Source organism: Ammodytes marinus, assembly GCF_949987685.1.
Source record: "Ammodytes marinus genome assembly, chromosome: 3".
Lineage (NCBI taxonomy): Eukaryota > Metazoa > Chordata > Actinopteri > Uranoscopiformes > Ammodytidae > Ammodytes > Ammodytes marinus.
The window spans coordinates 14,957,799-14,972,302 of NC_137232.1; the positions used below are offsets into that span (position 1 = coordinate 14,957,799).

The following is a 14,504-nucleotide window of genomic DNA, read 5'->3' on the forward strand; positions in this document are numbered from 1 at the left end:
TACAAACAATTTTACAACCAAAGAATTAACTTGTTTACCAGTTATTCTTTCATTTATTTTTCCTTTGAGATGAAATCTGATTTTCACAAGACCCTGAGACTATTTTCATGGTGCAGCTATGTTGTAAAGGCTGATTTGTACAACAGTCTGAAGACTAAATCAAATGATATCAATTCGTCTGGAATTTAATTTGAGTCTCCAATACCTTAATGTTTGATAAAACTCTTATTCCAACTCGGTGTATGTCTCATTCATTATTAAATTGTCATTGAGAGCAACAGTAGAAAAATAAGTTCACAATTACTACTAAGACAGAGAGTGATGAATCCAAATGTTGCATTATCTGCTAATTATATGGTCGAACTATGTTATTTCACTTTCAACAAACAGCAACCCTGAATTACTTCTAGGGTGTGTTTTAATGTTAATTCAACGTTTTAAAATGTTTTAATTTTGAAACATATATAAAGAGGACATTTAAGATGAGACACTGCAGGCAAAAACATAATTTTTTCAAACCACTGATCAATTTTGAGATTTTTGGCTATTTTGTGTACCATAAGTTAACATATTATAAATAAAAGGTCAAAAATGTAATGTCGAAACATACTAAAAGAAAGATTTAATACAAACTGTCCTGAATAGACGAATCTGATATTTTTTAACTAGCTTTAATTTTCCTGCCTACATCTCTGGCCTTGTAAGACAGAGAGTTCCCAGTTTGTTACGAATTTTGGGGATTTTCTCACACTTCCCTAAACTCTTATGCAGAATGGTATGGGTCCATGCAGACCGGGGCATTCATCAGGCGTGTGGAGGCATGCAGATGTGTGGGTCTGATCTATAATAAGACCGGGCCGCGAGGCATTTCAAATCTTCACCTCGTCCTCCTCTGCCATCCCTCCATTCCTCTGCTCTGTCCTGGGAGTGCCACCTCCTCCACCTGCTGCAGTCTGTCTGTCACCCTGAGCTGCAGTTTAAAGCTGCTGCCCGTTGCAAACCTTCACAAGTCTGACTGTGGCTGATCGATGTACTTGAACTGAAATAAACCGTTTTCTCTCTAAAGGTTTGGCAACAGCTTCTAAACCCAGCTCAGAAAACTTTTTTTTTTTCCTGCAAACTTAAAACTTAGAAGATTACTTATACAAACAACATTTACAAGTGACATAGCTGTCACTGTTGTGTGGTCTCTGCTCTTTGTGCTCTGCCACTTTCATGCCATTAGTACAACAGCGTAGTGGGTGCACCTGTTGTTGCTTCTGATACATTGTCAGTCACCCGACACAAAAATAATAGCGAGAAAAGCCTGAACCTCAACAAGGAATGATGAACATCTCTGTTTGTTGAGTCTGTGACCAACATATGTTGGAATGTCTAAACTATGTAAGATTTTTTGTTCAAAAATTAGCTGAATTACCTGCATGTTTTTAAAAATGCACCAGAATCTTTATACAGCAAAATTATCTTTCATTCATACAATCTTTCATTTGTAGATGTTGGATTTTATAATGAAACAAAAGAGTAAAATCATCAACCTGTTCTGCAGATCGTCAGTTTCCAAAAGTAGATGATGCATTTATATGTACAGTCAATAACGTCAAAAAAAGTACTTTTAGCTTGCTGGTGATCTACCATAGACTGTATGATCTACCAGGGTCTCAGGGATGCTTTTCATGTCTGCGTTCTCATCACTTAAAATGTACAGGTATATCACTTCATGAGTGAAGGGTCTATCTTTCCAAAATGTGTCCTATTCCATTAATGCCTGTCGCTGCTCCTGTGTGACGGATACAGTGAGGGGTGGGCAGCGCTGTGAATGTATGTTATGTGTCCCCGTGACCTGCTAGATACCAGATACCTCCAACCCACCCAAACAGGCACGACATCCACGCTGACACTCTACACGTCCAAAAACACACACACACACACACGCACAATAATTCAAACACACGGATGGGCTTTCTCCCTTGTGCGACCACAAATATATACACACACACACACACACACACACACACACACACACACACACACACACACACACACACACACACACACACACACACAAACACACACATACCTAACCAAAGCGGCAGTTAAAAAAGTGATCACATGAAAGCAGGATTGTTAGGAATGAGTTTGCCGGGGGCCACAGAGACAGAGTCGAGTGTGAGTCCTGAACTAGCAGAAAGGTGATGGTAAACTGACCAGGGGATGGGCTACTACACATTCTTTGAATATTAAAGTCTTAAAAATACACGGTTATTCTAACAGACTAGACTGCTGCCCAGGTGCTGCTGTTTTATAGATATACTGTTGACTTCAAAATTTACTTTTAGATCAGTTAATTAGTTCACACAACACAACTCTGTGCTCAGTGTAAGAGCCATTTATAGAATTATATTAAAGTTTGTATCTTTATTAGATGTACAGAATATTTAATTAGGATGCAGTCAGCCTTGGCTCGTGATTGGTTAAAGTAATGGCACGTTGTCAGCCATGGCTTGCTATTGGTTGAATGTATGACGTGTGTTATCAAGATAAAAATAAAGTTAAAGATTCCTTTATTGTCATCCCATGGTACATACAGTACAAGGAAATTGTGCACTGCCTGAAACGGTGCTCAAAATATAATCACACATCTAACATTCTCACACATGTAAAGACACAATGGTCAACATATGTAGAGTAAAACAATTTAAAACAATGTGCTTATGTGCTCATGAGTTTGTTTGTTAGTTAGTTGAAGCCTTAGATCCCAGAGACCACATTAGTTTTTAACCCTGTTTGTCCATGTTTATTTTTTTTCTGGTATGACATAACTAATTCACCGAACAGTCAAGTCAGATTTCAGGGACTTTTTCTTTGCAGCATGCGTCAGCCATTTGCCTGGAGTCCTGAGGCTTGAGTCTGCACCTTTTTTAGAAAAGCAATAACCAAAACTTTAATACAGCAGAACTATTTCTGCAAGCTAAAGTGAATTATATTTGTTTTACAGTTGGTACTACAAACACCCAGCTTTATTAGTTTCCCGCTGGCAGCACTCTGTGGTGACTGGACGATAGATATCAAATGTGTTTGAAAAACAGTTGCCACCCTGGAATCCTTAGGTGTCTAAGTAGACATCAAAACGTCAGGAAGAGTGTCATGGTATCTGGTCTGCGACATCTTGGTCTAGTCCACTTCACTTTAAGTGTTGCATCAGTTAAATCAGAGTAAATTAGTTTTTTAATATTCAGGCTCATTTTATACAGTTGTTACTAATGCTGTTTTGGGAAAAATATTTGTTGTTTGGCTGTTGTAAAAGGATCATTATTAGTTTCCTAAAAGAAACTCCATTCCACTTGGTTGGAATGGTTAGGGCTTGGGTAGCCGAGCAGAGGTTCAACCAAGACTATGGAAAGAATCTTAAGACAGCCGTCCAAGAAGCTTACTGTAAAACAGACAGCTATGTGACTAGAGCAGACGCTTAAAATGCATTTGCCCAACTTAGCCTGAAGCAGTAGTTAGATACTGTAGATTATTTCCTCAAGTTTATATGAATATGAACACTATTTGTAAAAAGAAAAATATTAAACAAAGACTGGTACCTTTAACTCATAATAAGATAAAGTTGGAGCAGAACAATTATCTATTCATTTTAATATGTACTTAATTTTTGTCTTATTTCAGACCATTTGAGGTTATCGGGCAGTTGAATTAATGTTTGGAAAAGTTAGTGCTGGTGAAGACTTCTATGTGCAATATTATGAAACACTTAAAAATTAATTAACTTTCCCTGCAGTCTCCTCTTAATTAAAAAAGATAAGCACCAAGTTATTGCAAACACCAGAATAACCTAGAGTTGTATTTTCTCTGTTGCAGACTCTGACAGAGACCGCGAGGACAGCCATGCTCTCAGCCAGACCAGAGATCCAGCCGTAAGTAGCTCATGCAAATACACAAAGCTTCCACGCTACTGCTGTTATTATTTTGTGAGAGCCTTGGCGCCTACATGAGCAGGCCGTAGAGATGATAAACATGGATGTTTTATTAGTCTCAATCCCTTTTAACCCATTGATGACGGCTGCTGCGTGACGCTACATTGTATCTCCTGTCTGATACTGCCTAGCGCAGCATTGTTACTTTATCTAATTTTCGTGGCATGAGCAGCATAGAATGCACCGTCATTGGTTCAAATACACATGAGGTGAGGTTTGTTCATTTTTTTAAGACCACGTGACCACCCAAAAGTTGTGTGGTTTGCCGAAAATCAGTCAATAAAAAATTAAATTAAATAAAAATTAAAATTAAAATGAATAGGCCTAATTAAAAAAATAAGCCGGCTGTGTTGGCGATAGTGTATTACAGAACAGTTAGTGGCGTTCGGAGCCAGAATCTAGGTCTACAATAGGCTACTGACGAAAATCACACAACACATTGCATCTATTTATTAACAATGTTTATGAATTTAGGCTATATTTTGCTGCTCCAACTCAAATTCAGCCCAGCCAGGCGATAGTTAAATTTCAGTTTCGTTTTCATCTCCGTGGCATACAGCCGTTTGGACCAGCTGATCGGCTCCCGACAGAGGGAGTCTGCGTTCCAGTTGTACTGGGAAGTCGGATTTATGGTGCCAGTGATAACTGAACTAAATAATAAAATAAAGCTATCTCCTCCTTTCTATATCTGTCTATCTTTATCCCTCCACTGCACACTCAGTCACTACTATACATGCTAAAAATAAGCAGGATTATAACCTCATTTAGCACATTATTTTTAAATATTTTATATTATTTATTCTTTTTTTTCTCCCCCATCTAATTTTGACGATTTTTAGAAAAAATTGTTGGTTTGTAAGCGCTAAGGGAGCATGTTTAAATACAACCTGTGAACCTTAACTTTTAAATGTATTTTATTTCATGTTTCTATGCGCTACACAGGCTTAGATATTAAGGTTTTGGTAGACGTTGACAATTCGTACTATTTTTTCCGAAAACCCTCAGGCATTAAAGGCCTACTTCACCGGTTTGAATATGAAGGTGTATTGAATTCTGAGATCCTATGTAGTATAAATGTGCAAAAAAAAATTAAATTGGTTCATCCTAGCCTGAGAAAAGGCAGAAAGAGTGTTTTTTTAACCCTATATTAATCTTACTGTGACATCACAGTAAGATAAATATAGGGTTAAAAAAAAAACCTTACTTTGTAAATATTACTGTGATTTCTCCTACTGTGACATCACAGTAATATTTACAAAGTAATTTTTTTTTTAACCCTATATTTATCTTACTGTGATGTCACAGTAAGATTAATATAGGGTTAAAAAAAACACTCTTTCTGCCTTTTCTCAGGCTAGGATGAACCGATTTTTTTTTTTTTTTTTGCACATTTATACTACATGGGATCTCAGAATTCAATACACCTTCATATTCCCACCGGTGAAGTAGGCCTTTAAGGACATGCATCCTAGATTGCCATAGTCATCAATGGGTTAAAAGTCCCATGGTACTCAGCAACACGCTGCACTTCATCTCTGAAGGTAAACTTTGACTAATTGGAGCGATTCTCTTATGTGACGAATAAATTGAGCTTAGACAGACGTTATTGTTCGTTGCTGCACAAGAATTTACTTTACTGAGGACATTAGGGTTCTTTGATCATAGTTAGTGCATTATAACATTATACTAGTTACACAACACTTTGATACTTAACCTCATACACAGGATACAAAATAATTGTTTTCAACAGCTTTGAGTGACGTTTTTTTTTTAAGTAGCTGTAAGTGGCAAGTATCTATCTTTTTGAAACATAAAATTAATAATTATAATAGTACATTAATGGATTCTGCACTGATAATGTGTAGATGTAAGTGCCAGAGGTCACAGCAGCCTGGTGAGAACAGGTGAAGTGCTAAGACAGGATGTTTTTAACAAGATTGACTATGTGAGAGTTTATGATACAAGTAGAGGAAGGAGATATGGGAGGCTGGGACACGGCATGTTTCCTACAGAAAGGAGGTAAAGGGTAAAACAACAATAATCCAGTTAAGTTATCAGAAGTGAAATATTACATTTTTACCCCCAAGCTCTCCTGAAACAAGTGATCAAGAACTTACACAGGAGCTGAAATAAAGTTAAATTTCCTCAGAGATAAAAAGTCATGTTGTAGTTTTTTTTTACTGCAACTGATTTTATTAGATGGGTGTCATGACCATATCCTCCAGTTAAGTGGATTGGTAGTAGCGACGCATGGTCAGCATACAGAATACCTCAGTGGGCAGCAAACCCACAGCTTATATTTCACTGAGGCTCACATGCACACTGTAACATATTATATACAGTATATAGACATATATTTGAACTACACCTGTATTTACCTAATCAGACTATGGAATACTATGGATCTGTCCTTGGACTGCTGAAATCAGTTCGATATACGATAAATGAATCATATTGACACCCGATATTGATGGTGGATTGGATCTGTCCCATCTCTAATTTAAACCTAGGAGTCAGTTTTCTTCTGTTACAGTAAGTAGCTTAAGCAGCTGGCTTTCTCATACCAATGTCCCAGAAGCTGCAGTACAAAGCTGCTACGGAGCTGAGTTAGTTCAGGGGTAAAACCACCTGGAAACCTGCTTCTGAATCTGCATGAACATTTCAACGTGGCTTAACATTATCTTTTGCTGTGTGAGCAGGTAAAAGACAAGAGGCGGTCACCCCCCTCTAACAGATCCCCCTCCGCCCCACAACGCAACCCTCACCACAGCGGCTCCACAGACGAACAGGAGAGCCCAGAGAGAGTGGTGAGACACACTGCCGGGATGCACAAACATTGACACACACACACACACACACATCCGTTAATGAATGAATCCATTAATACATAAATGCATCTCCAGGGATGTAAGAGTATGTTGATAAAGGTGGTATGATACATCAGTGTCTCATCCAGGACACAACAAGATGAGATTTAAAAATTCAAAGCAACCTTTTCAAGGAAAACTGTTGTTCATATTAACTGAGATTAAAATGGACGCTGCCACTGTCATTGGACGCATATTTGGATTACTCCTTCTGACTTTGAACAGAGGACCCCCAAACAGAGAAAATGTTTTTTTTAAATGTATGAACTCCATTTCTCATCGGATATACTTGGGAAAAGGGGAATGCAGCATTGTGACTGACCCCAGCAGCCACCAGGCCCATTCAAACCGGATCACAATAGTCCGAGCCCAATCTGCTGAGGTCATTGTCCGCCACATAAACAACCTTTCATTTCCCCCAGCTCAGCACAGATGCCAGTCATGGTTTTCTTTTTCACGCCGCAGCAGGTGCCGGACGCAACGTTGACAACAAAACACTTCTGAATATGTCAGATCTGAAACCACAGGTGCCGCAGGTGTCGGGAACAGGGTCGCGGTAAACACAATCTGACCCACATTCATGGACTGAAAACGCAGCACGTTAGCACTTTAAGAGTTTTTGTGCTGCTGCTTGTCGCGAGACACTGAGGCTGCTGCTGGTTTCAGACAAAAATGTCATATTAGCTAACAACAGAAGATGAAGGTTTCTTTTCCACAGAGGAAAAATCATAGCTGCACACATAACTATAGCAGCTACTAATATTTATAGAAATGTTTATATTACTACATCACCATAATAGTTTGATATTATTGATTACATGGTTGTCTGAATGTTTTAACTCTTTCTGTGGCTTCATTAAACATTGTGGATGTTTTAACACATTAAGATAATGACATTTATTATCATAAGTAATAACAGGAAAAAACCTATTTGTTTTTTTGATCTGTTGTCTACTTTAGTATAAAAGCAATGACTTCAAACTATAATACCATATATAACCATAGTCAATTTCACCATCATAATTTTAATAATTGCGATCTTCTAAAATTGACCAGTACATAATTAAGAAATTGTAGTGGATTAACACTATCAGATTTTAGGTAAATGCCCCCAAAGAAATATTGGTAATGTCATTTAAACAACACTTTTCTAAAATTGCTTGGTTGATTTTGAGTTATTCTTTTGACATCCCCCTACATTATACCGATCCTCTCACACACACGGACCCTGTGCCCTCTGTGTTGTCTGCAGGTCCAGAAGGAGAAGCTCCATGCAGAGCTGAAGCAGGTGTTGAGTCAGAAGAGAAGTCATCTTAGAGAGTCGACCTGCCAACTGGCCCAACCAGAGATGGACTCAGATCCAACAGACGAACAGACAGTAAGTCTTAAGAACTGAATGGTTAATGTGACTTCCCAGGTTGAAATAGGAATTCATTGATCATAATTTACCCTCTGTTTTAAAGGTGGAGTCAGCGATTGTTGCCCAAAACTATTTTTGTCAAAATCAGTGAATATCTCAATCTCAATAATACCTGCCGTACTGTGAATTGTGTTATCTTGCCTAGGTTATTTAAACTGGTATGTAAACAAAGGGTGCCCACCGTAGCTAGCAACATGCCTATTTACAGAGCTAAGGCTATGTATTAACACTTGATCTTTTTTCAGTGCACACACATTGAGGACAGGTTGTGGATCGTGAGGGGATATACACTGATTTGGACAAAAAGGAATTTTGAAAACAAGCATTCTCCAGAATTGCTGACTACACCTTTAACTTCCATTAACATTAGTTACGGAAGTTTGAGACAGAGACGGGGACGGATGACGATGCATATAAACTCACTCCAATGGTTAATAATTCATGTTGTCCTTTATAAGTCGTCTACAAGTTATTTTCTGTGGACGCTCACTGGAGAAGTGGATGTAACCCAAGGAAAAAGTGACCTTTCTTCCATGACACCTAAATGGATAAATTGGCTTTAGAAGTAAAGTGTGAAGTGACAAATAACTGTTTAGTAAATTCTGCACTCCAGCAAGGAAGTAAAACAAAACATATAAAACAGTGTTGAAGCGCAAGTTTCACCTTACCTATAGTACAAGGAAGAGCATTTAGTTTCATCTCTGGTGCATGTCCTTGAGTGATAACACTTTCTATTTTGTGGACTCTGGCATCGACAGAATCTCTAACGTGTATTCTACTATGTTTTAAATTCATCACTTTATAATTCAGACAAATTAAGTCTATAGGGTTTCTTCCACACAATTAAAAGAAACACATAACAGTGTTTTCAAGTTATCCTGATCAGATTGTAACATTTCACTTTTTTTCAGCATGTGGAAAATTATGTATGTAAAGTATAACTGCTACAACTACGGCCATTGTTGTAAGTCAGTCTTAGATGAAGACAAATCTTCAGAGCCCAAAACAAAATTTTGCTAGCATCTTTGTATTATTTTGTTCTCTCTGATACTAAGGTTTGTGTGTTTTTGTGTGTGTTTCAGAGTGGGGAGGAAGGCTCCAGCTTGGTGGAGATTTTGGTGGAGACGGAAGCGGGGGCTGGAGCGAGCGGCTACAGTGTGACCGGCGGAGGACAGCGAGGGATCTTTGTTAAAGACGTCCTCAAAGACTCACCGGCTGCTAAACATCTCAGTCTACAGGAAGGTACCTGCAGGCTCAACTGACGCATTCAGGGAGAGCTTTTAGCAAACATACTCAATGCTTTAAAACGAATATAATCCAAATAAAATAAAAACTATGTTTATTGCAAAATCTGAATCATGCTGAGTGTGTGTCCTGGGTTTCTGAACCAGTACTGATGCTTTCTTCGTCAATAAAGTATTTTTTGATATGCAGGACCACTATCAAGCCTTAAATAAAATATATAAGAATTATATTTTTATGAAGGGTCAAATTCTAAAATTGATAATAAAACAACGTTTATAGCTTTATCATATCCCAGATCCAAAGTAGTTACACCAAGTAATTCATCTCCAACCACTAGGTCAATTTTGTAAAACCTGAAAATGTTACTTATCATGACCCGTACCGAATACAATGATTAATAGTGCCACTTTTGTTTTTTTATTTTCCTCTATCGGAGTACTGTTGTATGAATAATTGTAATATTATGAATAAATATTTGTTTTATTTCCACTGATAAATGTGGGCTTGCAGTTTCAAAACCTCCCTGGATCCCTTTGCTTTTTGTTTAACTTGCAAAAATGAGAATTAAGATTTTGTATTTTTCCCATAGAGGGGGAGTTGTCATAGCTGTTACCACTAGAGAGCAAATGGACATTTCATGATCATTTCTGCTTCAGATACCCCAACTGAAGAATTTGAACTGTTTGATTTATGATGAAAGTACGCTAAAAGTATTGCCATGTTATCTTCTCTGACTGGAGCTTTTGCCTTGATGTAGTTCCTCGCTATGACCACTGTTGGGCAGTAAAATGGAATAAGTTAATCATATTATGTACTGTCGTAGTTCTTCTTTCCGTCTCAAGGGGACACTGGCATTTTACTTGCACTAGCAACCAATCCTTCAGTTTCAGTTTAGCCTATACAGTCAACTGATATTTTACTAGACACTATACATGAGTTTGACAAGAGAACGGCAAAAGAGATCTTCCTCTTTGTAACTGTTTTGTTTTGTTTTGTAAAATGAAAAAATATATGTTTGATGACATTTTAAGTAAAGAGGTAACAATAAAACACCAAAGTATGCTTTGTATATAGTAATTTAAAACACCAAATTCCAAAACACACGCTTTTTCCACAAATACTCCTCCTAAAGTGATTATTCAAATGACTGCTTTTGTTTCCATTACTTCTACTTAATACCTTAATACCAGGCTGGTTATAAGTGTTTTGCTACCTTATGGTTGAAAATTGCACCTTTAAACACACAGTGAGGTCACAGGGTCCTGGAGTACACCTATACTTCACTGCAGCAAGGTAGGAAGTTAAACCACTGGTTTAGTTACTCCTCAAGTGCTTGTTTTTATAAATGGTTGTTCCTCAGTACAGTTTTTGGCTACTTTGCTCACTATTGGATGCAGGACGCCACAACACTATCATGGTATACTGTATATTTGGTATCACCTCATTAAAGTAGAGGATGCAAAATTAACATCTGACTCAAAAAAAGGGAAATTTAAACAAGGAGGTGTTAATGTGACGGGTTTTAACACTGGACATGTTAATTCATACCGTTTTCCATGCGAAGGTGACCAGCTGCTGAGTGCCAAGGTCTACTTTGACAACGTGAAGTATGAAGATGCTTTGAAGATCCTTCAGTGTGCAGAACCATATAAGGTCTGCTTCCAGTTAAAGAGGACCATCCCTGGAGCAGAGGTCAGCGTGCGGCCTCGAGTGCCCAGTGTGGAGGTCAAAGGTCCCAAAGCCAAGATGGCTAAAATGGTAATCCATCATATTCTGTATTTAAATGTGACATGCAGTCCCTCAAATAAATTCTGTGGACTTTTATAAATTTGCATTGTATAGTTGAAAATACCTCTTTACAAGCCAAACAACTTTTATTGGGGTTTTGTTGCATACTTGATCCAATCCGAGCCTCATACTCAAACTGCAGGACTTAATATGTGGTTGACAGATCTTTATTGTAATTTGTGTGTGTTTGTGTTTATTTCAGAGTGTGAAGGGCAGTAAGACTTTCAAGGTCAAGAAGAAGAGAGGCGGTCGATTTGGTCTGAAGAGGCTGAAAGAGAAGCGCAAAGAGGAGCTGGTCGTAGAGGGAACGCCCCCTAGGCTGGATGTGAGCGACGTGGACGTGGAGTTTTCTCTCCCCAAATTTAAACAGAGTCAGAGAGGGAGCGCAAATATAGACGCAGAAGGAGACGGAGATGCAGCAGCTGTAGGGAAAGCCAAGAAAAAGATCAGGTTGGCTTTGTTTTTAGTCTTTCAGTGTTTGCTTTTCTTGAATCTTGAATCTTTCCATGTTGATATGGTCACAATTACCTGCTGGACTGTTTTAAAACACCTCCGAATTTCCGTTTTTTATTGCAATGTAAGTAGTTTGTGTCTCAATGTACTCTGCAATTAAAATAATCTATCTAATCTAACAATAATATCAATGTACTACTTCATGCTGTCAAAAAAAGTCCAAATAATGCTTCAGATGGTGTAGTAAACACAGTCTGCTCTAACACTGCTTATATCCAGACAGAGGGTTTTAAAGTCATCAGCTAAAGTTGGGACACCTGTACCAATTCACTGGATTGAGCTGCTTACATGTCAATAAAATTGGAGGAATTGGGCTGCTCTGATACTTATAACCCTTTGTGTAGTTCTAAAGAAGAGTAAAAGACAATACTATTACTGACATCAAATGATTATCGAATTGTTTTATTTTTTAAATATTTTCTTGATTTTTTGGCCATATTAAAATGTATTTTAATATCTTCTCCTCATACAATCCTTGCAGGTTTCCCCGAATGAAAGCAAAGGGATATGCCGGAGCAGAGACAGGAGGAAAAGTAGAAACAGGACGTCTCGAAGGAAAGGTGAATATCTCTCAACCTGAGATACCTGCAGCTAAAGCGAAGACCAAAGAAAAAGGACACAAGTTCGGAATCAACTTTCCTAAGACCAAGCACACAAAGTCAGCCTCAGCTTTGGAAACTGGATCTGTGGAGCTGAAGCCCCCTAATGTGAACATCCAGCCGCCATCAGTGGAGTTCAGTTTGTCTGGTAATAAAAAAGTGGATGTACACAAGGGAGGGGTTAAGATTAACACGCCTGACATGGAGCTTTCACTCCCTTCAGGAAAAGCTGGGAAGGGAAAGGCAGATATCGAAGGTCCTAAAATAGACATCAAAGGAGGGGTTGATGCAGAGGCAGCAGCGGGAAAAGTTGACGTAAACCTGGGCAAAGGCGATGCAAAGCTAAGAATGCCAAAGTTAAAACTGCCTAAAGTTAGACTCTCACGTCATTCAGATGAGATAGATGGGGACATCAAATTAAAAACCAAAGAGATCAAAGTACCTCACACAGACGTTATACCTCCAAAGGTAGAAATCAAAGGAGTTGATAAGATCGGTCTCCCTGAAGCAAATATCACCAAACCAAAGATGGAAGTTGATCTCTCAGGAAAAGCTGGATCTATTCAAATGCCTACAGTTGATATTTCCTTACCAAAAGTGAAGGGAAAGTCTGAGATCGACGTCTCACTCCCAGAGTTTGAAGGAGCTGGGAAAACAGCAATTAAAATGCCTGCCATTGACATCTCTGTGCCTGACGTTGATTTGGAATTGGACACCGGATGCAGAATTCCTGACGAGGTTGAGGGCTCTTTTAAGCCACCCAAAATCTCCATACCAAAGGTTGATTTCTCATCATCCAATGTGGATATCGAAGGTCCAAAAGGTGCAGGGAAATGTAGTCTACCCTCTGTTGACATTTCTCTACCAAAGGTAAAAACAGAAGGTGGGGATGTGGATATGGACTATTATGTTGGAGGAGATGGGACGTTCAAAATGCCAGATTTTGACATATCTCTTCCAAAAATGAAGTCACCTGAAGGAGAAGTAAATATCAAAGGACACGATTTGGAAGGGGGCTTTAAGTTACCCAAACTAGACCTGACCCTTCCTAAAGGCAAAGCCACAATGATTGATATTGAAGGAAGAGGACCATTTCAGTCACCAACATTTGACATCTCCCCCCCTAAAATGAATATTCGTGAGGTGGAAGGCCCTGAAATAAAAGGTGGTAAATTCGAAATGCCCACAGTTGACATTTCTCTGCCCAAAGGCAAAATGGAAGGTGACATTGAAGGGCATGCTGGGAAGGGAGGAAAATTCAAAATGCCTACCTTTGATGTCTCTTTACCAAAGCTTAAACATCCAGAAGGTCATGTAGAGGAACCGAAGATTGATGGCGGAGGTCAGATCAAGATGCCCTCTTTTGATATATCATTGCCAAAAGGAAAGATGGAGGGCAACATTGAAATAGACAGTCCATCTGCAAAAGGAGGGAAGTTCAAAATGCCCTCACTCGATGTCAGACTCCCTCCAATGGGAACATCTGGGGTTGAGGTTGACTTAGAAGGTCCTGATATTATAGGAGGGAAAATTGAGATGCCATCAGTAGATATTTCTCTCCCAAAAGATAAATCCAATGATGAAGTTGACATTGATGGAAAAGGTGGCAAGTTTAAAATGCCTTCATATGAAATATCTCTTCCAAAGATTAAGTCACCTGAAGGACAATTGAGCATGGATGGCGGTGAAGCAAAAGGAGGCAAATTCGACCAATCTATAGACATTTCTCTCCCAAAAATAAAGCTACCCAAGGGAGACATTAAGATAAAAGGCCCTGAACTTCCAGATGTTGATTTCTTAGTTCCCAAGGCAAATGTGGAGGGCGATATGGAGCTTGAGGGAAGTGTTGGTAGCGGGCAAAAGTTTAAAATGCCAAGTTTTGACATCTCTCTCCCAAAGATAAAAACCAAGGAGGGAGAGGTTGATATTGAAGGACCTGAAGTGAAAGAAGGATCGAAGTTTAACATGCCGTCGTTTGACATCTCTCTTCCTACAATGAAATCACCAGAGGGGCAGATAAAGTTGGAAGGTCACAAAGACAAAGGGCCAAAGTTCCAGATGCCATCTTTAGATGTCTCACTACCAAAGATCAAAT

General features: G+C 38.7%; 1 protein-coding gene across 1 annotated transcript in view; it reads left to right on the forward strand.

Annotated features, from left to right (window-relative positions):
• The window catches only part of prx (periaxin), a gene marked incomplete at its 5' end in the record, with an annotated part of 45,044 nt that overhangs the window by 15,847 nt on the left and 14,693 nt on the right, over positions 1 to 14,504 (forward strand). The window contains 7 exons of the mRNA XM_080024741.1: positions 3,862 to 3,917; positions 6,677 to 6,784; positions 8,097 to 8,222; positions 9,347 to 9,506; positions 11,074 to 11,267; positions 11,500 to 11,747; positions 12,292 to 14,503. Of these exons, the coding sequence (XP_079880867.1) occupies positions 3,862 to 3,917; positions 6,677 to 6,784; positions 8,097 to 8,222; positions 9,347 to 9,506; positions 11,074 to 11,267; positions 11,500 to 11,747; positions 12,292 to 14,503 (3,104 nt within the window). The remainder of the gene's footprint in view (positions 1 to 3,861; positions 3,918 to 6,676; positions 6,785 to 8,096; positions 8,223 to 9,346; positions 9,507 to 11,073; positions 11,268 to 11,499; positions 11,748 to 12,291; position 14,504) is intronic.